The 27,113-nt window shown below is 29.4% G+C and overlaps 2 protein-coding genes and 1 pseudogene across 4 annotated transcripts; 1 reads left to right on the top strand and 2 right to left on the bottom strand.

Annotated features, from left to right (window-relative positions):
- Positions 1-9,944: 9,944 nt before the first annotated feature.
- LOC123200184 lies at positions 9,945-11,852 on the bottom strand (annotated as a pseudogene).
- A 2,190-nt stretch (positions 11,853-14,042) lies between these two features.
- On the bottom strand, positions 14,043-17,749 carry LOC123200208 (2Fe-2S ferredoxin-like). 2 transcript variants are annotated; one of them, XM_044615359.1, is made up of 8 exons: positions 17,593-17,749; positions 16,801-16,880; positions 16,587-16,642; positions 15,505-15,620; positions 14,954-15,060; positions 14,613-14,662; positions 14,420-14,502; positions 14,043-14,337 (listed from the first exon to the last, which is right to left on the bottom strand). In XM_044615359.1, exons 2-8 carry the CDS (start codon positions 16,856-16,858, stop codon positions 14,223-14,225), a joined length of 585 nt encoding a protein of 194 aa, XP_044471294.1. In that variant the 5' UTR covers positions 16,859-16,880; positions 17,593-17,749; the 3' UTR covers positions 14,043-14,222. The 2 variants fall into 2 exon arrangements, with proteins under 2 accessions (XP_044471294.1, XP_044471293.1); XM_044615358.1 differs by lacking the exon at positions 17,593-17,749 and adding an exon at positions 17,309-17,436.
- A 1,835-nt stretch (positions 17,750-19,584) lies between these two features.
- Positions 19,585-21,965, top strand: LOC123200357 (protein SMALL AUXIN UP-REGULATED RNA 10-like). Of its 2 annotated transcripts, none has more exons than XM_044615528.1 (3): positions 19,585-19,836; positions 20,501-21,008; positions 21,609-21,965. In XM_044615528.1, exons 2-3 carry the CDS (start codon positions 20,558-20,560, stop codon positions 21,629-21,631), a joined length of 474 nt encoding a protein of 157 aa, XP_044471463.1. In that variant the 5' UTR covers positions 19,585-19,836; positions 20,501-20,557; the 3' UTR covers positions 21,632-21,965. The 2 variants fall into 2 exon arrangements, with proteins under 2 accessions (XP_044471463.1, XP_044471462.1); XM_044615527.1 differs by having other exon boundaries at positions 19,586-19,836; positions 20,472-21,008.
- Positions 21,966-27,113: the final 5,148 nt, after the last annotated feature.

Here is a 27,113-nt window from a genome sequence, read left to right on the forward strand (position 1 = left end):
AGTCTTTCCACTCTAAATAATCTATGTTAGTGAAAACTAGGGTTACACGTCTAGCTATTTTGGTAATGTACAATGTTATGGGTGTTGCGATCTCAATATACTACTAGAGTGATTATAGTTTGGTTGTGATTGTTGAATTTGTGAGAGGTAGTTTCAAGATAATAGGAAATTTTTATGTTAGGGAGATTATAAAAGTTGTGGCCAATAGTGACTCATGTTTCCTAATCATAGCTTTTAGATGAAATCGTGTTTTATCTATGTTTTTCTCTCAATTTGTAGGTTGGTGATGGGTTTTTCTACTAATCGTTGATCATCTTTGTGAATATTGTATCTGCGAATTTGAACAAAGAGAAAGATTTGACCAAATAACAATACCTTAACATATATTTACCATTTGATTCACGTTTTGAGGATGTGAAACGTATTTGGGTATGGAGAAAAAATATATGGTGATATATCTCCAAAGCCAACGGTTGGTGAATGGGAAACACTGACAGTCATCACTGGGTCCATATTTTTGTAAATTATTGAATGCTAACTGAAGAGAGTTATTAGTTACAGCTCCCTAGAGCATTACTTTTTCGTGCGGTGATTCCTGAAACATAGCATGTGCAATAATGTCACAGAGTTGCAGGACGCAGAGGCCCCTGCATGTCCCACCACACAACTCAAACTCAGCTTTCCAAACAAGTGAACACCCACTAAAGCGGCTCGATAATTTTAACCAAGATCTGAGGAATCACAATTTTCTTCCTTTTTTTAAGGGAAGATCTATAGATGATGAAGAATTCGTTCTCCTATTTCAAAAGACTTGTGCAGAAATTATTGCGTGAGAAAGAAAATCAAGCCGTCCATGTCCCTTTCAAGAAGAAATTGGCCACAGTTTCTGTGGGAACAGCTGCCACTTAGTAAAGAAAAAGCTGATCATACAGAATACTTCATAGAAGAAAGTCATACAACTGAATCTCTCACAACATCACTGTAAATGATTCAAGAACAGTAATGTTTGTTGGGTCAGATTACAACAGCCCCGCCTATATTGATCCTATTTATAGGTTAAGATTTTATAAACGTAACAAAAATTTAAATTCAAACTTTCTTTTTTAAAATTTTAATATTTAATCGGTTTTTAACTCTATATATATATATATATATATATATATATAGAGATATATAGAGAGTTTTATTTCTAGTTTTCATTTAATTTTATCTTTCTCAGGATGAAAACTGGCCCAAGTTTTTTTTTCTGCTATCGCTGGAGCAACCATCTCCCCGTTTCTGAAACCATTTTTGTTTTTGTTTTTTAAGCCAAGTAACTATATCCCATATGGGCCGTATCAACTTTGACAAAATTTTAAGGTTGAAAAGTTTTACATAACCGCCATCTATGTCCGCTGGTGAATTTTTTTCTGTTTTATTATAAATCATTATGTTATCATTTCTTTTAAGTAAAATGACAAAACATCTTCATTATTTAGTGGATCAGTTGTAGAGCATTAAATTTTTCTAGGAAAAAGACTTCAGCTTAATCTATCCTCTTATCATCTTCACCATCAACCTTTCTCATTCTTCTCTAGCTAAAAATAGATTTGCATCGTTTGGAGATGATGACACCGATCAGAACATGGATTCATATTACATTATAACACCATTTTCAATGCCAACACTGTCACCCATGTCCATGTGATGTTTAGAATCATATCAAAACCTCGTGGTGGTCCATAAGGTGGGGTTGTAGAGCTTGTTGTTCATAGAAGAGAGGATCTGGAAAACTACTTCTATGGTTATCAAAACCTGGTGGTGGTCCATAAGGTGTGGTTGTAGAGCTCGTTGTTCATACAAGAGAGGATCTGGAAAGCTACTTCTATGGTTTCTTTTGGATGCTTCTGACTTAGAAGAAATAGAAGAAACCATTTACGGTGTCTTATATGGTTTTGATTTGATTGCTTTATGAAAATCTGAGCTTGAAATGGTATTGATAGGTTGCGATGGTGGAAATGGAAGAAACCATTTATGGTACTGTATATGTTTTCAACCTGATTTCCACCACCTTACGGAAATCATATCTGGAAATGGTCTTGATGGGGCTGCCATGATGTTATTGGAAGAATTCAATAAACTATTTACAAGGTCCTTTGCAATGGTGGTGGACCATGGAAACGGAGGTTTACAGAGGAAGACAAGAAAATGGAGGATGACAAATATGTAATATTATGGGATGGAGGAGGAAAATTATATTTTTATTAAAAAAATTTAATAAATTAAAAAATATTAAATAATTTGTTAGATCAGTTTACAAAAGCATGTGAGTCGATTCACTAAGGGTTCATAAAGACAGAAACCAAAAAGTCTTAGGTTATAGTGCTAACTTTTCAATCCTAACAAACTTAGACCTATTCTAACTCTTAGACATGATGAACCGCACTAGAGCTAACCTGACACGACTCACTATTATCTCTATCTTGTTGTGTAATAACTTTTCTTCCTTATATTTTCAAAGAGAAGTAATATAATTTGTATCTTTTTGAACTCATGCAATGGTAATTGTTATTGTTGTTCCACTTGTACCAATAGATCAAATATGTCAATTGAAAAAATTTAGAAAAAAAAAAGATTTGACGATCATCAGGGTAACTCATTTCTTCAAAAATTGTGAAGTGAATCACCTCTCCATCGAACTCCATCGTTAAAGTTCCTTGATGTGCATTCATTTTTGTCTATGTCGTTTTCATTAATGGTCTTCCCAAGAGCAACAGTGTGGACTTCATCGTGGAATTATCTTCCTTGTCAAGTACATAGAGGTCCACCAAAAAATGAGCCCATCCACTTACAACAAAACATCTTCCAAAACTCCCACAGGACAAGCATTAGAGCTATGGGCTAGCTGCATAACCATGTCAATTTCTTTAAGAGATCCAACGTTTAACGCAACATAAATAGAGTAAGTCATTACATTAATTGAAGAACCTAAATCTAACATGGCCTTTTCAAATCTAGTGTTACCTATAATGCATAGAATGGAAAAACTACTGGACTTTACACTTGTGTGGAAGTTTCTGCCGTAAAAATGCTGACACATTCTCTTCTACAATCACCACTTCATTAACTTGCAGATTCTTCTTTTTGCGCACAAATCTTTTTGAGACATTTTACATATTGGAATACTTGCTTGATAGCCTCTAGAAGCAATATATTAACTTGCACTTTCCAAAAGGTCTCCAAGATTTCTCATTCATTCTCCTCCTTAAACTTTACAACAGTAGAATTTTGATTGTCAGAGATTACTTGAAGTGGCTGTTTGACCCCCTCCAGTTCGGTTTCTTTATCTCCCAGAAGGATTGAACTTTTTGCTTCATCCTTCATCAATCATCTTCATGCGCCTCAATGTGTCCCAGTCCTTAAAGTTGTTTCTCGCTTCTCAATGACAGTAACATTTTCTCTAGGGTTGACCGTGGTTTGGGAAAGAGGCTTACCTGATCCTTGTGCCTCTAGTTTTCCAATAGCAATGGCCAATTGGTTGACCTGATCCTCAAAATTCCTGATCAATGTCCTTATTTCTTATTGGAAATTACTAGTCTCCTGTTGTATTTGCAGAGTGTCTGTGGCCAAGGAAATCATCAATTCTTCTAACAATTTACCTTGAGCATGTATGACTTGTTATCACATGACTCCTACTATAATGTCATTGCTTTAGTCTATAGCTAAGAACAAACATGCCAGAGTGAAGTGTGAGCACAACAAGAGTAATGGAAATTAGGAAAGGAAAAGATAACTTTAGATTGAATATTTAATTGAATTTGGAGAGAGTACATTCAGTTTTCATCTTGGCTAATGAAGGGTTTTCATCTGGATGTGGTGATTCTTCACCTGCGTGTAGGAGGATGTGTCTCTTTGGGGCATCCTTTCCACTACTCAAGATTGCAGGTTGATCGCTGTGATTTTACTCATAAATTGTCAGTATACTTTTGTCGATGAGGCCTCCATTTGCCCTGAAGAGATCTTGGTACTAATCAATATTATAACCAATATAAATGTGATAATGACACTTTTTGTGGTCTTGCTTAAAGAGGTTTTCTCATCATCTTAGATCATGAAAATTATGTCATATTCTTCTTGTTCAAATAGATTTAATCAAACAGAGTGCTAGGTGGATGGTTGTCGCAAGGGGTTAGATCTTTTTTTAGTCTATTTGTTCGAGGCTTTTTGAGTTCCTATTGTTGATCTCCATTGAACTTCCTCTTTGAGTTGCCCTTGTGGAGTTTGGGACAAGAGGATGGGAGTTAATAGGGTGTGTCACATATTGTTTATATAGGAGATCTTCTCCCTTGATGTCTACTTGCAAGTTTCAGCTACTAGAGAATCAAGGGTGATGTCAAAGTTTCCCAACATGATGCCTTTGATATACTGTAAGACTTGGAAGAGGAAGACACAATCAAATTAGAATAATAAGAGAATTTATAATTTAAATACGATTACAAAGATTTATTCATATTTAAAAGGAAATATTTATTATAACAAAAATATCCGATTCTCTACCAAGCAAAAGGCAGTCTCACAACCTCGAACTAGAAAGTCTAGCCGCGTCGCTTGTCTGTAGACGGATAGAAAGTAATCCTTGATTGCTGGCCTTGCGTTGGCTGTTGACTGTAGTTGCAGTTGCTTGAGCAAATTTCCTCCAAATTAGAATTGAGTAATAGTTAGGATAAAAGTGTTGGAAATTCACTAGATTGAAGCTTAAAATGCAACATTAAACACTGCGTTTTGATCTGCCCGACAAGATACATATTTACATTTACAATTAACAACATTTATACTCATTAATTCTAACTAATTCCCTACCGCAACAGGACCTCTTTTCCCTAATCTTGCACTCATCCCATAACCTAACAATGTTGCCGTTAACCACCGTTAAATCCTGGTAACTGTACCATCCCAACTCAGCCCTTCTCACTCTCGTCATTCTCTCCCACCACTCTCCTCCCCTGAAATTATCCTCCCACAATTCTTCAACTGCCGTTATCTCACCGTCAAGTTCCTCTTTCTCCTCACGATAATACAACGTAAACTTTCCTTTTGTCACACCGTCAACGTCGCCAACTGAAGGACTAGCCGTAGCTGGAGAAGCTGAAGCTGCCAGCTCAACGCGTGCAGGCGACGACTCAGCCGGGGGGATTTCGGGAACCGGTTGTTGAGACCCACTTGGGTTTCGATCATTTCGATGTTGCAGCAGGGCCGGCTTCACTTGTGTTTTGATCTTCCAGAAGCTAACGGCGGCCGTTACGACGGCGACCCACGTCCAGATATTGTTCACTACACCGAAAATCCCGAAGCTGACATAATCAAAGGCTAGAGCTTCAAGCGGAGATTCCAACATGTTCATGGTTTTATTGTTTATAGATTGTCTCTTTTTTTTTTCTATTTGTTTTTTTGGTTGGATTATGAAGTAATGGGAATGAAAGAAGGCGGAGAAAAATATATGGAGAAAGGAGGAGGAAGATTCTGGGGCGTCGGATGGAGCAAGTGGAGAGAGGGATCTGATTGAAGATGCCAAGAATCGAGAAATAAGATGCCTTTTATGAAGGTAGATCCAAAATTTATACCCGAATGATTTTATCAGGTGACACGTTGAATGTCAAGAGTTAGTGCCCTCATCGATTATATCATTATTTATATATAAACATTATGTATATAATTTTATTAATTTGTATATAAATATAATAATATTATATTATAATTTTTATGTATAAATAATAATACATAATTATATAATTAAATATTATTTTATTTTTAATTTTTAATTATTAATCAGATAATAATATATTATTATTTATACATAAAATTTATACATATATATTATTCATATAAAAAACGATATATCACTTCGTGATTAAGTGATTTTAAATTAAAAATAAAATAACGTCTAATTATATAATGATATATTATTATTTATATAATGTTCAAGGTTTGATGTAAAAACTTTGTCCACCTTAAATAATATAAATAACAATTTTCACATAAAATTAAACTTTGTCAATCAAAAATAACATAGTGTTAGCAAGTGAAATTATCATATATATTTACAATTTTATTTTTTAAAATTATCAAATAATCTCAAATTAATAAAAATTTAAAATAAACATTTAAATATCTAAATGATATAATAATATACTTATTTATCTTCCGTGTCACCTTCATCTCTATTTTCTCCTTTTTCAGTTTGAGTGGCAAAATAAAATTTAAAAATTTTAGGGGTGTTAAATAATTGTTAGGGTGTTTTTGAAATTTCAAAAAATGTTAATAAGAGTTTTTGAATTTTAAATATCAATGTGCCTTTTAAAATTTTTAAAAATTATATTTACATCCTCAAAGAACTGAACAAAAAAGCATCAAACTATGTGTAAATGTTATTTCATAAAACTATTAAGATTATAATTATATTTTTAAAATATATAGGAGTGAATATGATATTTTTTAAAGTAGTGTGGATAGCATGGATTTTTAATAGATTTCAATTATTGATATACGAGTTTTCACACATTTTCAAAGTTAAATATTATATTTAAAATGTTTGAGTCTAATGCCTAAAAAAAAATATTTTTATTTTTAAAAAAATTAGTGAATAATAAAATTCTTATTACACTCTTACATCATTAATTTTTTTTTAAATCAAGTTTAATTTTCAATAAGAACATGTTATTTATGTTATGTACAGGTGAACAAAAATATACGGGAACATAAGCGTCAGACAGTAGAATTACACATGAAAACACATAACAGGTTTGTCAAGAATCTTAATGTCACGTTTACCTTCCTTTTATTATAATAATTTGTTCAAACGAAGGTGTTTTTAGAATTGTATTCAAGTTTGAATCAGTTTAACGTTTAACATCAACAAATCAAACACAAATTGAAATTTGAATTGAATTACTTCTAATTCATCAAATTGTCAAAGAATTATCGATATATTCATCTTTTTTTAACTATTTGTTTTAATTCGGACATCTTTATCTTAATGATTTGTGCTAATGAAGGTGTGGATAAGGCTTTGACAGTAGAAGCAAAGTATGGCTTGATTTGTAATTTTAATGAGAATTAGAAAATGACAGGTTGAGTAATAAGCAACCGAGATTAAGGGGATTAGGTAAGGAGAAAGAGTGGATTCATTGAAACTATTTCATTCTTTAGAGGCCCACGTGATTTCAGTTGTAGTTTTGATTCTCACGTTTCTGGTTGTAGGGTCAGAGCCGGCATCCATTTGAAAGGATGTCCCATTTGTTCAAACCCACTTCAATGAGTTTAAATAGAACTTTTTTTTTTTTTTAAAGGAAAATATTATCACCCTTTTCTATAAAGCAATTTATACATTTCTCATTTATAAGTAAATCAAATGTAATTTAAAATTTATCCTCACTGTGTTTCTCAACCCGCACGGCGATTTTGGCGTTGGACGATGTCAATTAGCTTCATTTTTCATCAATTTGGTTTTGGGAGAAGATGAATCAAAAAATAAAAGTTTCGTTTGAAATAGATTCTTGTTGTTCGGCGAGATTTAATGAAGACGAAGATTCATCACCTTCGTTCAGTGATTGTCGGTGTCTTCATTTATAAGTCTTTTTTCGTCAACAGCAAAACAAGAGGAAGTTGTTCGTGGTCGGAGAAAGAAAAAGGAAAAAACCCTGGGTTTGGGGGATATAACAATTTTTCAAAATTTGAAAACTTTAAGTGAAGAAAAATTATAATATTTTTAAACCCGGAAAAAAATATAATAAACTTTAATTTTTAAATTTTTTTAGTAAATAAAAATTTTATCGCTAATCATAATTTAGATTTTTAACAGAAAATAACTTATAAATAGGTGTTTAAATTTTAAAAATTAAAAAGTAAGAATTTAAAATTTAATGAAATGTAATTTAACTTTTCTTTGTAAACAGTAAATAAAGCAAAATTTTTGTTCATAATTATTATTAGAACAAGTGGAATATTAGAATATTTACGTTTGAATTTTTGTTACGTTTCTAAAATCTTGATTTATTTAATATAAAAATGATGTATTTGGTTATTGCATCATAAGATTTACTCATCTAATGAATCTAAACAACATTCCTCGTTTACAAAATATATTATATTATTGGTAGTTTAAAGCTGTCAACAAGGAGGAAGTGGGGGAAAATGAAAAATTTGTGAATTATAATCTTGTCTATTTCACAATAAATTCAACAATAATAATGGAACTATTTGGAGACTTAAAATCTTGAAGTGACAATTTTCTGTTTTTCTCTAATTATTATTATTCCATAATTAACTATTTTTATCATTATTAAAAAAAAAAACACCTTAATCCTAATACTATAAACTTTCTATTTCATTTACCTTCTTCATATTTGTATCCTAAAATTTCAAATCCTCGTCTCATCTCCATTTGATAGTTTTGGTGATTTTCTCTCACTTTCTTTCTGTCTATCACATCACTCTTACACGACTTTAACACATTTTGAACAGATTTTTAGGTGAGGATTTTGATTGTGATAAATTCAAAAATAAAATTAAAAAGGGTTAACATTAAATAAAAATAAAATTTATTAAAAATAATTTTAAAAAATTAATGTAAAATTTTAATAATTATATTAACATTTATATATGTAAAATTAAAATTTTTTCAAAATTTAAGAGCATCAAAATATTTTGTATACATCAAATTAAATTTTTTTAAAACTCAAGATAGATCAGTTGACTCTCCTTAACCCCACTTTGGTTTACGTTCGGGGTTCAGTGTTAGTAATAATTATAACCTTTTCTTTTATTTATTCTCGCAACGATCAGTAACTCATATGCAATTCATTTATATAATAATTTCAAGCTAAAAAGGTTTAAAATAAATTTGTTCAATTAAAAATTTGGGTGAACATGAATTTTCACACAAATTTAACACAAAAATAAGGTAGAGCTCATACAAAACTATCATACCAAATGTTATAAATTAAGTTTCTATACCAATATATAGAAAGGAATTATATAACATAAATTAAATTAGTGTAATATGAACACCGACTTTTCAATAAATTATACATATCTATTTTGAGTAAATAAATATGTATATTTTTATGTATATTATCACATAATTGAGTGATTTTGAATTAAAATAAAATAATACTTAATCATATAATAACACATATAAATATGTACATATTTATATACGTAAAATGAGTAGACATAGTATTACTCCCAACTTCTTGCCATTGTTTGATGAATTTGTAACCGAACACCGTGGGGTGTGTGTGACAAAAGTTCCCTCAACTTGGGAAACCTTAAATATTCATCTTAGTACTAAGGATGAAAACTGAAGGGGAGCAAAAACATGGGAGTTCCGGACTGCCTCAGCTTCCATAATTAACTGCATATTTAGCAGTTATTTGGAGAGGTAAAAACCGTCATTTTAAACCTCCACACTGCTAAGCTCAGCAGCATTTGGCTGGCTCAACAACCTGACAACAAATTTAAGCTCCCCAATGTGGAGAAGATGCTTGAACAAGTAACTAAAGAGAGGGAAGTCATGACGCAGTCCATCAGGTTCTACAATCAAAGTTATGAAATCTGACAAGAAATGGGATGGAGCATTTGGAGAAAAAGAACTGGTTGTTGGAAGTATTAGCCCTTGCTGCAGTCAATACTCTGAGCAGGAAAAATGGAGCTATGATATTAATAAATAATTATAATTTAGCACATCATAATATTAAGTTCTTTACTTTAATATTAGCAAATACAGATCGAGATATGTGTAGGAAGATTCAACACATATTTGATAGAGTTTATGAATCTCTGTTGGCAATATAATTTTTCCAGTCCAGAACCAGTCCAGCTTAAATTCTAGTTGACATTTACTTTCAGGAAGTAATAAACTGAAGTAGCCATGTGCAGACAGATCCTGTTCATCAGAAACAAAACAATTTTATTCTCATAAATGTCAAAGAAGTTTCATTTCCTTGCGAAATAGAGGGTTCATACTGATTTTTACAGCAAAGGCAATTACAGAGTTCCTTAAATCATACATGAATATATGCAAGTGGTAACAAGAAGAAACAAAGACAACATTCCAAAATTTGAGTTTCAAAGGCTTTGAAGAAGCTTCAAGGTCTCATCAATGTGCTTTTCGGTTGGAATTGGTTGTTGTAGATGAGCTGAACCACTCCATTTTTGTCGAGAACATAAGTCTGTCTTCCAGGCAAAGTTCCAAACAGATCTGCAGGCACTCCCCAGTCTTTTCTCACCTTGTTGCCCTCATCACTCAGCAATGTAAAAGGAAGTCTGTATTTCTTTGCAAATGCCTACATTCAAACATATACTGGTCAGCTTCACGCATGATTGAAAATTTACAAATTATAAACGATTGAGAAACACAATTGATCATAGATGAATACAAGAGCGGTCCAAAATTCATTCCTCCTGCTTCATTTTCTTATTACAGATTTTGGCAAATGGGAACACAAAAGAAATGAACATTTGCGAGAGATGTACACATATAGCTAGGATATCCAGTAAAATTTCAGAATAAGGCTAGCTAGTTATGTGCAACTTCAATATGACATTTTCAGATTTCTTATTACAGATTTTTAACCTCCTGATGTGACTGATGAGTTATGAAAAAGCTCTATATATTATCAGCAATTGTCCTACAAGGGAAGTCTGATCCAAAATCTTTGTAAAAAAGGATTGGTTATTAATTAAAAAGGAAATGGTACATTAAATTACTGGGTCAGGATTATTGATTTGTATAGATTATTAACTTATTAACTACAGGGATATTAAGGATTTTAGGGAGTTTCACCAAAGTTGTTCATTTGAGACTACCATCAAAACTTAGTAGGTTCAATGAATGGCTTTATATATAAGTCAGCCAACATGGGAAGAATATATAAACAAGTAGAAATTTTAAAATGTAATGTGGGATTTATCAGAGCCGAGAAAAAGACTGAAACTCCAATCCTGAAGCTGTTCCTTACAAAATTTACTTTCTCACCTTGTGTGATGATGTATCATCACCACTTATCCCAATAACCTCAGCTCCTGCTTTCTTAAATTTCTCATATGAATCCCTGAAAGCACATGCCTGAAAAATGATCACTTTATTTTAGCGTTTTCCATTTTTTTCATCATTACACCCTATTTACATACATTGCCTATAAATCAAAAATCCAAAGCAGTATAAAAAACATGTAATGAAATTATAAGGAAAACTATTTAAAAAAAGAAAAAACCTGTTTGGTGCAGCCAGGGGTCTCATCAGCAGGGTAAAAATAGACAACCACAGGCTTGCCCTTAAATCTGGAGAGGCTCACATTCTTTCCATCCTGATCTTTCAATGTGAATTCTGGCGGCACCTGGCCTTTGGTAACCTATTGCGAAAACTCAACATTCCCATTGAGAATACAAAAACAAGAAAGCAGACAAATCAAGTAAATGAGGTAGAGAATGCACCTTAGCAACAATGGAAGTGTTAAATGAAGTGGAAGATGGGATTAGCACACTGGAAGAATAAGAGAGACTGAGTCCATAAAATTGGGATTGTGTTGATTTTGAGAGAACTGAGAAGGTTGAAGAAGATTGGGTTGTAGGAGTTTGAATGGGAAGTGAAACAGGGAGAGAGAGGTTTGAGATAGTGAGGGAAGCCATTGAAAAGAAAGAGAAATGCTTGAGGTGGGTTGTTACTTGTTTGATCAGAGTGAGTCAGTGTTGTATGTAGTTTTATTTGTTCATCTAGTCTGAGGAAGATAAAGGAAGAGAGGCGCTGGGGTTGATTATTGGGAGGCTTCAAGAAGATGGAGATAGAAATTAGAATTGATTGGGCTTTGCGTGGACAATCGCTCACCCCAATAAGTAATCTCAATTTATTACGCTGCTACCAACTTCCAAATGTATGTGGGAATGGCACGGGTTGGTTGGGACAGTCACAGGCCGAATATCCTATCACTAGTTTTTATTTTTGCAAGGGATAGCAATTCCCTTTTTTTTTGCCATTTCCATTACGGGGATAATGAGGATTGTCTATTTCCTCTTCTTTATCCCGCATTGAGGAAAAATCTCTATGTTTTCTTATCGGTTGGAAAAATTTCTTTTCCCATATCTTATAAATATAATAGAAATATATTAAATAACAAAATTAACTAAAATTAAAATTAATTTATTATTTTAAATATCACAAATAATATATATTAACTATATTAATATATACAATAAAAACATAAATAAATTTAAAAAACCCTTATAATCTAAAATTGTAAGGATTTATTAGTATTTTAAAAAAAGATATTTACATATCTGTAATTAAAGAAGGATAGGGTTGGATTCAAACTGAGCTCATTTAAGCTCAAAATGAACCAACCCTAAGCTAGCTCGAGCTAATATTTTCGAGCTCAAGCGTACTTGTCAGAGTTCGTAAATTAAAAATTTTGTTATAAAACAACGTCGTTTTAACTAATATACTCTATTATTATTAAGTCGAGCCGAGCTCGAGCTCGGTTCGTCTCAAATCCAACCTTAATTGCGGAAATATTTTTCATTCTCATCTTATCTTCATTTTTAGTAGAAAATATTCTCTTCATTAGGGTTAAAGACTCTAAATTAGGACCAAAATTCTCATTTTTTAAGGATCTCATTAATTACATAATTAAATTATGAGTACCCACTTTGAGTACACAAATAAATACATATTTAATATGTGTCATTATATAATTTGATGGTGTTAAATTCAGAATATAATAATATTTAATCATATGATAACACATATAAATATATATTCATCTATATCCTTAAAATAAATACGTATAATATTGTTCTTTATTAAATCAACAAAGAAGTTAATTTTTAATTTAAATCTTAAGAAAAAGATCTTTATAATTATTTCATAACATTTTTAATCAGGACCAGATTCAAGAGTAATTAAAAATTGCAAAATATTGTGCCATGTACATGCAAATTAGATTACCTATGAGTTTGTATTTCCAAGATGTATGCTCCATGCTGTAATCACATTTTTCAGTTTTGTATTTCAGCTCTGATGATATATTTATATTACATTATATTATTATATTTTATAAAAGTAATATTATATATACTTATTTTAGGTATATAATAATATATACATATTTATGTGTGTTATTACTAATTAAATATTAATTTATCTTAAATTTAAAATTATCGAATCACGTTATGACATATATATAATATATATATATATATATATATATATATACTCAAAATAGATAAACATAATTTTATTATTTTATAATAATATATTGATTTTTTTAAAATTTTAGATTATATTATAATTTTTAAAAATAAAATAATAAAGATTAAATGTAATTTTTATTATTTAATTGTTTTTCATTAATATAATTAAATTTTTATGAAAAAAAGTGTTAAGTAGGAAAATGTAATTTGTTTAATTAATTTCCTCCCTGTACAATTTTGATTCCCGAACTCTTTTTAGAAGAGACTCTTTAGAACCCTTATATTTCAAGATCTAATCTCTTTCCAATTTTTCCGTCAAAGATTTTTTTCCCTAGAAATAATTATTCTTCATACTTTACGAACCATCCTTTCCAATGCTAATTATATACCAAATTTGGTAATTTGTTTATTTGCATAATTTAAAATTAAAAAAAAAAAAGAAGTAATTCCCAGGTGACTTCACTGTACTTCTTTCGGACATTTTCTGGGAACCCAAGTAAACTTCTTTATTTTTCTCTAAACATTATTATATTTGACATTACACCTGAAAAATTAAGGAACATAACTCAAATAAATGAATAAAAAAAAGAATATATGCGTGAATTTCTTCTGACATGTACAATTTTATTGGTTTCTTCAGTAACAATTTTCTTCCTTAGGTGAAGGAGAAACCTCTTCCAGTTTGTACATAAGTGGTGACCAACAGAATTGAAGCTAACGGTTTATTTGACATAATCAACTAAATCAGTATAAAAGGCATATATTGATAAAGATGTTTAACAATAAAATTGTTTCATTCAGGATACAAGAGAATTAGCAACTTTGTAAGATGAAGATTTTCCACCAGAATTATTTGTTGTTAATATCATTTGCTGTTTATTCAGTACACAATGTAGTACAAAATGAATGAGAAGATATAAAGATTGCCCATGAACCGAAATAGTATAAGACCTACAAAATTGGACAATTGCATCCTAAGTTACCGAATGTTGTTAAATTTAGTGTGGTTTTGGTACATAACCATCTACAGCAAAGTTTCGAGTAGCAGCAGGAATGGCCAAGCGAATTCCATCAAGTTCAGGCCTCGCGATGATTTGACATCCCAGTCGAGACCTGAAAAAATGATAACCATGAAATTCAATAAGGTTGAATACCAAACATTTGCTAAGTGCACACTCATACTATAAGAACTCACGTATCAGTAAGCCCAAAAGCCAGATCCAACATGTCGTTTTCCTCATCAGTTGGGTCTTCTAATTTATTGTATTGCTCTACATCCTAAAATAAGGTTCAATAAAAAGTCACTCAAAGAGATCAACATTTCAAAATTTCTGCAAAAAAAATTCAATGAGAGATTTGCCATACACATATATAACTAACAACCGTACCATAACAATCACATGACATGTCGAGCATGCAAGCGAGCCTTCACATGCTCCTGATAAGAACAAGTACAGCATTAAAGTTTAAGCCTATGATGAGAAGATAATCAGTCTATCTTATGATACTGGAACAGGAAAGTTAATATGTTCCAATATTCCAAAAAACATCAGAAAAAGAAAATAAAATAAAGCCCTCCATGACCCAAAAAAGAAAAAAGACACATCTTATAGTTGATTAAATTTTGAATAGAGGATTACTTAGAACAACTATTTCATAGACAAGGATAACAACAGGGAAAAAATGAAGCAGGCACAAAACACTAATCTTAAGAAAAATCAATCCTTACCTTCAAGTTCTATATCATTCTCATGAGCCGCTTCTAACATAGACATTCCAATAGGAACCTTAATGTTCTTTTCCTCTCCATCCTTATCAACAAATGTCACACTTATCCTGCACAGAAGAGCTTCTGGGTGATGACAAAGAAGCAAATTATTTAAAATTCAATCTCAATCTTCAAATAAATGTGAAGTTGTAAATTAAGGATAATTGGCATTCCATTTGACTATCTGCAGAAGCAAAAAAAATATTTCCTTAAAGTACAGTTCCCAATTTAGTTCATGACAATACAACATCTATATTGCATGGAAACTATAAAAAACATATCCCAAAGCCAGAATTATCAAGAACAAATCTGCTCTTCATTCCATTGCAGCTACTGCATAGCATATACTAAATTTGCAGATATAGATCATTTACTAAATCAACTCTTCAAGCAATTAATTTAGTATAAGAGGCACAAAAATCAATTCTTGCGAGATTCTTAATCCAGTTCCTATTTTAATTTTTGAATCACGAAACCTTTTTAATTGCAAGTGAAATAGCGAAATAGCTTACATGTCTTTCTGTTCACTGCCTTCATCACTAGCATCGTTAGCAGTTGTGGTAGAAAAATGCAGATATTTCTGAAATATGAATCCTTGGTACACCTTAGGTTCTGACTGTAATGAAAACTGTTCCCATCAAACAAATAAAAGAGGAAGTTATGTATATATTGAAGAAAAAATTAGTCAATCGAGATGACTGTCAATGCAAATACTATAAACTTTAAAGATACACAACTTAAACAGATTTAAAATTTTCATTTTCACTTGCCACTTAAATTTTTAACTAATCCTTATTCTTTCCAATAATGTAGAAATTAATCTGTTCAAAAAAATATGATTGCAGCTAGAACTCCAATAACCAATTCAATATTCGGGACTTAAAAAAATGCAAATCTATTAAGTGACAACTTACAAGAGTGGCATTTCGTTTGAATTTCTACCAAGAAGTTCAATACTCAGCATTCTGCAATTCCTTTAGTACATACTAGGTAAAATTAAACCAAGTTGGAAACTCTGAAGCCTTTCATATAAAAGTCAAAGAACAGCTACAGATAATGTCCTACTCAAGTTCCTTGTAGAGAAGCCTAAAGGACTTCCTTTATCTATTATCTTTCTATCTTCCTTGAGGTCACGAAAACCAGCAATGGTATATGTTACTTATAGTTTTAAAGATCCGTCAAAGGGATAATAATTCAGAAGCCAAAACATATAATATTGTTTCAAGTAGAAGCTATACACCACATTGTAAAGTCCGTTCTTTTTTAAATATTTTTATGCACAGTCAGAATAATCTGTTGTCCCCTTCACTAGACAAATCCAGAATTTTTCTCATTTTTAACTCCATAATTCTAAATTAATTACTTTGGACAATGCAAAAACATAAGTCTATCATAACCACTGGCATATATTCATTTCCTTTGTTTAGATTGTGGGCATTTCAATAGTGGTTATCAAAAGCATGGATAAGGTAATAAATAATCACAAAGTCATCTCTTGTCATTTGTGTGAAGACAAGAGGTATACCAATCTACTTCTAGGTAATAATTAAAAAAATGAGACCAAGATTTAATCATTGAAACAAAGATCACTAACCAAAGGTTGCCACTGTTGACGTATGCATCCTGTTCGAGATACACATGTATGACATTCTGCCAAGAAGGAAGCACATGAGAGTGATACCGATAAAAAACAAATCCTTTTCTTCACATTTTCATTGTATTCAAAATATAAAGAAAGCAACAAACTTAAACTATGAAAGCTACTTTAATCCAGACAAATCAAAACTAGTTATTGTAGACATAGGTACCTTTTGACAGCTCTTTGACCATCCATGCTCCAGCTCTCAAAAGCCTAGGAATTAACATCACTGTTGCAGCCCAACAAATCCTATTGAAATGAACATATCAATAATTAATTAAATATCCCAAACTGGTTATAAAAATAAAAATCTAGGTACAATAAAATGTCAAATTAACTGAGGCTTCTTGTATTGAATAGAAGCAATAATCATCTGAGCTACATCCTTTTTATGATGAGTGCAGAGGTACCAAAAAGAGATTATGGAATCCTTAGCAAAGGTAGGATTAACATAATGGATTCACTTGCTAAAGCAAAGACCCAAGCCCGACATGCACCCACCAGACGTCGATTTTAACTCTTATGAAATTCGTGGTAGCCAACAATGACAACAGGCAACACCATAAATAACGTATTTCCTAAACCAGACAATTTTAGGTTTTGAGAGGAACATAACCCAATTATAGACCGTAATTACACTTCGACCGGTTGGAATATTAGTTTCTAAAAAAGATTACCTTGTCGGTTCAAGCCACAACCCCTTCAACTGCATTGTAATTAATGCTTTTCAATCTATTAGGTTTAACTTTATCCATGTCAACATTTTAATATCGGAACCAAATCCACCAAGCAAACAAATCCAAAAAATACGCATATACGAAAAGACAACAAATCTAATAACCTATACATAACATAAAAATCAAGAAAAACGGAAGAGGGATTTATGAGAAACAGAGCAAATAGAGAGTAGACGACATCTAAAATGGTTAAAAATAAAAAGGAAAAAGAAGAGGTTAAGTACCTCCGGCAAGGAAAACGACAGAAATGAAAGTCTTCAGATAGGGTTTTACAGAGAGCGAGGGTTCTATGGTGGAAGAACGACAAAGTTTTGAATACGAAGAGGAGAGCGGAGCTTAAGAATTAGAAGCGGAAAAGAAGGACGTACAAGGCCAATAAAGATCAGGCTAAGCCCATGGTGGGCCTGGGAACCCAGTCCACTAAAACCTTGAAGATATAAGTAGACTGTTCGTAGTTTCCCGGCGAACTCGTACATGTCTCTCACCGAATTTTTTTTTTAAAAGAAAAAGAACAGCTAATATCCTACACGCCAGTTAGTAAATACGAGAGAAAAAAAAAAAAGAATTTATTGGGATATATTATAATAAATAATAAAAAATATGTTTATAAAAGGATATCATAAAATTTAAATATAAAAAAATATATAAAATATGAATATATGAGTTTAATATAACATATTATCAATAATATATTTATAAAAATATAATAATATCAAATATAATTTCAATATTTTTTATAGTTTTTTTATTAACAATTTAAATATAAAATACCTAATTAACTTTTAAAATATAACATAATATATAATTAAAATTCAATCATCATAAAAAATTATTGAGAGAGATTAGAGATCTGAATGACAAAAAATTGAATTTTTTGTTTTATATAGTCACGATATTATAATAATTAATTGAAAATACAAAAGATATTTCCGTACTTTAACAAATTCATAAAAAAGAAAACATAAAAAAGAGTAAAAATATGATTTTAATATGGAAAACATATAAAATATGTATTTAATATGTTTTGAGTTTAAAAAATTGAAACGACATGTTTAAAATGTGAATTAGATGAGCATACAAATAATTCATATTTTTACTAACTAGATTTTAAACTATACTTGATTCAATCGGTGATTACATAAACAATTTTAATTATTAACAATCCTAGAATTTTTTTTTGGTGACTATTTGGAGGACGAGGATATTCATAATTTTAAAAGGTGCTCGGTTCAAGTATTTAAAAATTATTCTGAATTTTTTTTAATTATTAATAATATTTTACTTGATTTATAAAGTAATAAAAAATTTAAATAATAATGTGACAATTAATATAAAAGATAATCTGATTATAAATTCACTTTAGACATTAAAGATTATCGAGAGAATCTTGATTTTGTCATAATTTTATCTTTATTTATTAATTTCTTAAAAAAATAACCTTATTTTCAATTAATATAATAAGTAACATAATTTATTTTAGAATAATTATATTAAAAGACATTTAAGTTTAATAATAAGTATTTTTTTAATCTATAAAACTATGTGTACAATCAATATAAATAATTTTATGCATAAATAACGATATATAATCATGTGAATATGTGTTGTTTTATCTCTAATTTAAAACTATCTAATCACATAGTAATATGTTGTTGTTTTAATACAAAATTATGCATATTGGATACGCATATAACACTACTTTTCTTTTATTACATTCAACTGAACACTATAATTATTTATATTTACTAATATTTATTAAATATAATAATAATTTATACTGAATAATCTTCTTGTTAATATATTTTAGATAATAAAAAATTATTCAACTTAAACACACTTTTATGGTATTTAATTAAGAAGACGAAATTAAATAATAAAATTATGTGTATAAAATTAATTTTATATAAATAATAATATATTATTTAATAATTAGATATTAATTTATTTTTTATTTTTAATTATATATTATTATTTTATATATATATATATATATATATATATATATATAATATTACTTTTAAAAAAACAAACTCACAAAATATAGGCCGGGCCGGTCGGGAGTACCTGAAGTAAGCGTAAAGGTAATAAAAAGGTGGCAAGAAGCCGGTGTAACTGTAATGACACGTGTATAAAAAGTTGAGCTAATCACTCAAATTAATTTTGATTTATTTTTTTATTCATAATTTCTTTTTATCTATTTTAGTTACGTTTGATATAGAAAAACGGAAAAAACAGACTCCTCCGACAGTTTCGGTTTGGCTCAGAGAATTTTGCTGTGATAATCGATAAGCGTATAGATAAAACAGCTCCTTGATTTCCGAATTTACGCTTTGGGATTAGAAAAGTCTTAATTTGTAATTTTTTTTGAAAGAAAATCTCATCCTTTCCTTGAAGAGCTTGCTTCTATGTTCAGATTTCGAAGCTCCAATGGCGTTTCTTCTCCGTCTTTGCAGCTGACTCTCAGTCAGGTATTGTTAATTGATTTAAATGTTGTGATGCGAATTCCTCTTTTGTTTTGAATTTTTTTTTTTGGATCCAAAATTGTGATCTGAAGGATGCTTCGATGTTATTTGATTCCGAGCGTATATACTCTTTTGTTTTATATTGTTTGTGTAATTGGAAGCCCAGAATTTTTTTGAAAATGACATGTTTGTCTTCATATTGAATTTTTAACTTTTTTTAATTATTTGTGGGGCATATATTGATATGTAAGAAATTTTTTAATTCATTTAAAATTAGTTTCTTCTATAATTTTTTCCTTAATTTGAATAGTGCAGATGATGATTGGGAATTTCTTGAAACAAATCTATTATTGGTGGAATATAATCAGGGATCAACAAAAATTATCACTTAGAGATAATTTCAGGAAAAAGATTTATCGGATTAAATTGGTGTTTGTCAATAATAAATCCAGTAAAGAAAGTGAATATGATGGAATTTGTTTTACTGTAAAACTACTTGGATTGAGGTCTGTGATTCATTAGATGATTTGTTAGTTTACATTATAGATGTGTTTTTCTTGGATTGAGGTCTGTGATTCATTAGTAAAAAGGATTTAATGATTTGTTAGTTTACATTATAGATGTGTTTTCTGTGTATGTAGTGGAAGATTTGATGAGACTTTGTCTGCAGTCAAACACTCTGAATTGGATCCTGGGTTTTCATTCACTGTTGGGTTAAACTTTAGCCATGAATGACAATGGTGGCGTCAAGTTGACTGGAATACGACAGATTGTTAAGCTGAAGGAAATCCTCCAAAAGTGGCAATCTGTTACTCTTGGCCCCAAACCGAGCAACTCTCATTCTAATCCAAGTCGTGGGGAAATTTCGCCAGTAATCGATAAAAGCCTGACAAATGTAATGTCTTGTGATTCAGATGAGGATGGCTGCCATAGTCCTGAACCACCACCTGATGTTCCTAAAGGCTATTTGGCAGTTTATGTGGGGCTAGAGCTTCGGAGGTTTATAATTCCCACCAGCTATCTTAGCCACTCTGTGTTTAAGCTTCTCTTGGAGAAGGCTGAAGAAGAGTTTGGGTTTGATCATTGTGGCGGGCTCACACTTCCTTGTGAGATCGAGACCTTCAAGTATCTCCTGAAGTGCATAGAGAATCAGAAGGATCACCAAGATGACAACTCAGGTAACTTTCTAACATTGTGCTCCTATGGTTTTATTGTTTTTTGCGACTTTGTTTGAAAGGAAATGTTATAACTTTAATCACTACAATAAAATTATAAGCGCAAATTTATACACAAATAATGAATATAAATTTATACATAAACAATAATATATTATCATATCATTAAGTGATTTTGAATTGAAGATAAAAGTAATATCTAATTATATAGTGATATGTACATTCTTTTTCAAGTTTCAATACCATAATACTCTGAATTTGAGCGGCCAATGAAGAGATCTGAAAGAATGATGTGCTTAATTGGGCAGGTCTCTTTGAGAATGGATATAATAAGGGTAAGTGTAGGGACTAGGGATACATGGACTAGAATGTTGGATTGTTTTTAGTACGACAAGAAGAAAGTGGGCATTGTTTTTTCAGTTATTTGACTGCAGACAATATTAACTTTTAACCAGTACAATATTTTTTGTGGTAAGAAGTCAAAGGTCGTTGACGCGTTGCTCATTTTTTTGGTTTGAATTACATTCATTCACCATTATTGTTTTATTTTATTGCTGTCATCCTCTTTTCACTTGAAGTAAACTTTCTTTGGTGATTTGGCAGCCGCAGATTCACTAGCTATTTGAAGAATAAGCAAATTATGATGGCCTTGTAGTGGGCAAAATTTAGGGCTGATTTTTCTGGTGTAAAGCATAGTCTCCTTCTATTCAGATATTTCCCCCCTTCAATTTTTATTCCTTCTCTCTGTAAGTGAAACAATGGGAAACTTTTAGTTGGAAAATATCCAGTTTGCTGTTGGTAGAAGTAATGTTTAACCTCTGTATTAGTGAATGTGACCTCTGAATCTAATGTTTAACTGGGAATCAAACACTTGTGGTGTTCCAGAAAGAAGTGTAAGTAAACCCTATTATAAACGCATATGTGGTTGTTATGAATGTAGTTAGATTTACTTTGCATGTATCTGAAGCTTGAAATTAGTCTCCTTGTTTGATTCGCTGGTATAATATAATTATACATACATATTTTTTATATACTTTTTTATGCATAATTTAGATATATAAATTATTTGTTATCATATAATAGATGATTTTAAATTAAAAATCAAATAATATTTAATCATATAATGATATATTTATGTACACGTAATATTGCTCTTTGTTGGTATTCTACTTTGAGTGTCCATGTCATGATTGAATGCTAGAATAATAAAATAAAATGTGTTAATTCTAATGTAGAGATATCAAAATATGTTTTCGTAACCAATTTGAACATTGACCCAATGAAAAAACTTGTTCTGATCAATTGACGATTAGATCAAATGACAGATAGTTAAATTGGTGAATAATATTAAAAACATTTATAAATTATATATACAAATAATGAGTATAACTTTATATATAAATAATATACGTTATCATATAAGTGTGTAATTTTAAATTAATGATAAAATAATATCTAATTATTAATATGTTATTATTTATATATATAATATTACTGTAAAAATAATACTCAAAACAATTTTATTTATTTAATTATTAAATATTAAATTTGAGTTATAGTTAACCAAAATTAAATGCAGCCTGGTGTTAAAGCGTGTTTATTTAAATGTTATATTTGTTTTTTGGGAAAGTCTCTATCGAGCTTGGCCCTGATTCTCAAGTGGAGAATTCATACACAAACTTAATCTACATTGAGGCATTGAGTAAGATTTTAAGATTAGAGATACTCATTTGGAGAATAGCCTAGAGAGTGACCAATAGTTATGCCCAGTGGTGCTAGTAAGAAAAGACCACACATTTAGGCAGCTTGGGTCATGCAATAAAGACGAGTAGGGGGCGTTTGATTTGGGTAATGTTTGATTACTAAAATAGAAAGATTATCTTGAAGATAGATTACTTAGAAGATTACTGAGTATAAATAATTACTATGTTTGATAAAATTTGATAGGTATAAATAATTATTGTGTTTGGTTAAATATAATAAAATATTACTAGTAAATTATTTTACTTAAATGTCATTGAATATAATTATTTTTAAATATTTTGTATATTATTTGTCATATTAATTAAAAATAAATTTATTTTTATCTCAAAAAATTAATAAATAATAATTTTTCTATAATAAACTCAAGATTACCTCAGTAATCTTTAAATACCTAAGATAAAGATGATAATCAGATTATCACTTATATTACCTGTCACGTCAGTATTAGTAATAGAAGATTATTGTAATTTTTTATTACTGATAAACCAAACAAGAGAATAAAAGATAAATTACCAAAGTAATTTTAAAAATCTTCAACCAAACGCACCCTTTAGGGTAAGAGGAGTTTCCCATTCAAAAGAAACAAAAACAACTAGAAGAATAAGAAACAATGAAAAGAAGATCACCTTGCCTGCTAAAAGTATAAGAGGAGTGACCTAGGAGAGTGTTTGATGGGCCGAAAGGTCTATTTTAGATTAGACCTCCTAGTCATGTGGTGAGAGTTGACAGAGTAGAACTCTAGCAAAGCAGACAATTAAGGGAGCTAAAGCAAAGTGTTTAATACAGGCTAGGCTAGTCCAAATGGAATTTAAACCATCAATTATTACGGACCAATTACTCTTGCATTCTAACTTTATTTAAGTTTTTCATTTATTGTATTATATTAATTATGATACATCTAATGATATATATTATTTTTATTTTTATCATATTATATTATAAAATACGTACCATATATCGTAAAATATTAATAATATACAAGAGAAGTTAACATTCTGTCATAAAGTGCTTTAAAAAACAATAAAACTCTTCTAAATAATCCATTCCTCTTTGTCCACTTTCACTTATTCAGATTATGCAATAAAACAATATTATATGTATGTATATTTTTATATACAATTTAGATATATAGATGATATAATTAAATATTATTTATCTTTAATTTAAAACCATTCAATCATATAATGATACATTATATATATAATGTATTTAAATATATTAAAATTTAGAGTTAAAAACTCATAATAAATCAAATATAGTTTATATAAATTATTTGTATTTAAATATTATGTATTATATTATCAATATAAAAATAACAAATTAAAAGTTATACTAGTCTTATAAATTTGAGAATATTTAATAAATAATATTTATAATAATTATATAATATTACAAAATATTAATTAAATTATTTATTATTATTATTATTATAATTAATTAATTATAAAAATTAAAATTAAAATAAATAGATTGAATTGATCTAATCATAAATTAATAAATAATTGATTCGAAAAGGTGCATGAATTGTGCATTATAGATATAATATGCAATATAGTACAAATTCGGGGACAAAAAATTCCATTAGTAACATGATTGATGAGGAGAAGATTTTGATTTTGATGAGCCACAATCCGATTTGACGACCCACTTTCACGTGGGTTTGTCTCTGCGGCATCTGGCGGACTGATGACTGACTTCGTGAAAGACGTGAATGTCCTCGGCTATGGTGTTTTTATTTTTAATTTTGGAAAACGACAACGTAATTGCGGTTGTGTGAGATAATTGGGCACCACGCTCTCGTGCAAAGCCGTGAAAAGCGGCGACCTCTTATGGAAGGTAGCTTGTCTTCTTCGATACTGACAGCACTCAGCTAAACCACCAGCGCCATTCACCAACGCTATTCTTCCTTCTTTCTGTTGCCTTTCGTTATTCAGTTTAATATATAGATAAAAATGGAAAAACATTTTATATATTTTTTCATTTATATATATTACTAAATAATTAAATATTATTTTTTATTTAAATTAAAATTATTTAATTATATAATAATATGTTATCTAATAAATTTATTTATATATTACAAATTTTATTCTTAATAGTTTGAAAAACGATGGTTACAATCTTGAAGAATTGAATAAAATATAACAAATTATAGATGTAAATGTCATATTACAATTATTAAACTCATATAATAATTTCAAAATATATGAGCATTTAAAAAGATTTTAGTGATTGATTTGTGAGTTTTTAAACTTTTTTAAAGATTAAATTATCATGTTTAAAATGTTTGGTCTGATAAAAAATTATTGTTTTTTATTTTTTTCAAAATTAATGGATAATAAAATTACAATTTTATCATTATACAGTTTGTTTTTTTTTTTAAATAAAGTTTGATTTTAGATGAAAATATGTTATTTATATTAACTAAGAGTGAAAAAGTATTTTTAAGCCAAACCTCGTGTGGGCAAATGTTTTTTTCTCTATTAATATTAACAATAAAACTACATACATAAATAACGATATATCATTATATGTTTGGATATTGTTTTTTCTCTTATCTCAAATACTTTTCCAAAATACATATCTAAAATCTAAATACGTGATATCTTCGTATTCCACTATTACATCGTCTTTAATTTTTGTTGATTGTTTGATAATATTTTCGCATTTGATCGAATCCCAACATGTAATAAAACTTCATAGATTAGTAGATGGATGAATGATGTTCCAATTTCTAGTCAAAATTTTTGCCTTCCGCAATTAGGTTTATAATTTCACATAACATTTTTTTTTTCCTAATTTTGAAGAATTAAAATCGATCCACGCTAAGCTTAAACATTCAAGCTGACTTGACTCCAATGGAGAGTTAATTCACATGGATTCGAGCTCGATCAAAGATTTTACAAAATAAGTTAATCTTGAGTTAAGATAATTCCAACCCATTTATTTCAATCTGAATTTAAACTAACCCATTCATTATTCGAGTCAATTGCGAGCTCACTCCTATTCAAAATATGCTTTATCTTGATCCCACATCCATAGTGTCAATACCAACATAATGAAAAAGTGATGATCCATTCTAAACAGCAAAGAAATTCACAACATCACATTATTCTCATTCTCCTCAACATAAAAATTAACTTTCTGTATCACATGTATTTGCAATGAAGGCCAATTGTCCTTCTTGCAAACCTTGACTAAATTTAAACAGCTGTTGTACAGCCTTAATCATACAAATGGTGAGCTATTATATATCATCTCAAATTTAAGTAAAATTCATAAGCTATGATATTTAAGTATATAAAAAACTATATATACACATATTTAAGTATATATAATTAGATATACAGATGATATTTTATCATGTAATTAACTAATTTTAAATTAAAAATAAAATAATATTCAATCACATAAAACATAATTTATACATATTTTTGAAAAACAATAAAACTATTTATATATATTTTTAATACATAATTTGAATATATATATATATATATATATATATATATAGTTAGATTATTTTAAATTAAAAATAAAATAATATTTAAATTAAATAATAATATATTACTTATATATCGAATTATATATTAAAATATATGTATATATAAAATACTGTTACGCGGAAAAAAATAGGAGCAGAAAGGTGTGGCATAATAAAAACGCAGCTCAGCAGCGCGATTTATGGGGTAGGCAGGGAATGGCAACTTGGCACACTAATGCATGTATTGGCAAAATTTCGTGTCTTCCACTAATTATAAAAAGTTTATTCAATCAAAAGTTGACAAGTGTATATAAATGGAATCTCTCTAACAACCTGATCATTAGAATGCAAACCAAATACTTTTCTTATAGATGAAGGATATTATTAAATTGTTCAAGTTTTTAGGGTGGTATAAAAAGTAATTTAATTATTATTTTTATTTTAAGTATTAAAAAAATATTAAGATAATTTTTATTTTATCATAATTATATTTGTATTTATTAAAATTTGTAGGGTAAAAATAATTTTATTTTTAATTAATATAATAAGTAATATAAAAAATATTATTTTAATAATAAAACATTTTTAAAACCAAATACTTTTTAGGGTAAAATTTTGAATTTGAATCTCTATAACATTTGTAAAATATTTTAATTATTTATTTTTTTTTAAATTATTGAAAAAATTTGCATCTACTTATAAAATTATATGATTATTGGAGGCCTAGTAATTGATTTCTAGTAGCCAGCTTTACGTGCATGAGTATATACTGAGCCATTGATTAATCTTTAATAATTTCCTTGTTTAATTAATTTATAATTAGGTAGAGATTAGAAGGTTTTTATAAAGTCTACCAACTC

The sequence above is a fragment of the Mangifera indica genome, chromosome 17 (genome assembly GCF_011075055.1).
Source record: "Mangifera indica cultivar Alphonso chromosome 17, CATAS_Mindica_2.1, whole genome shotgun sequence".
In the NCBI taxonomy this organism is placed as follows: domain Eukaryota; kingdom Viridiplantae; phylum Streptophyta; class Magnoliopsida; order Sapindales; family Anacardiaceae; genus Mangifera; species Mangifera indica.

Coding starts and splice junctions, on each gene's coding strand:
- LOC123200208 (XM_044615358.1), bottom strand. CDS start 17,343: ATGCAGTTGAAGGGGTTGTGGCTTGAACCGACAAG. Junction 16,881..17,308: donor TTGTGGCTTGAACCGACAAG/GTAATCTTTTTT, acceptor TCATTTCAATAG/GATTTGTTGGGCTGCAACAG. Junction 14,503..14,612: donor CATGTCATGTGATTGTTATG/GTACGGTTGTTA, acceptor ACCTTATTTTAG/GATGTAGAGCAATACAATAA.
- LOC123200357 (XM_044615528.1), top strand. CDS start 20,558: ATGAATGACAATGGTGGCGTCAAGTTGACTGGAATACGACAGATTGTT. Junction 21,009..21,608: donor TCACCAAGATGACAACTCAG/GTAACTTTCTAA, acceptor GTGATTTGGCAG/CCGCAGATTCACTAGCTATT.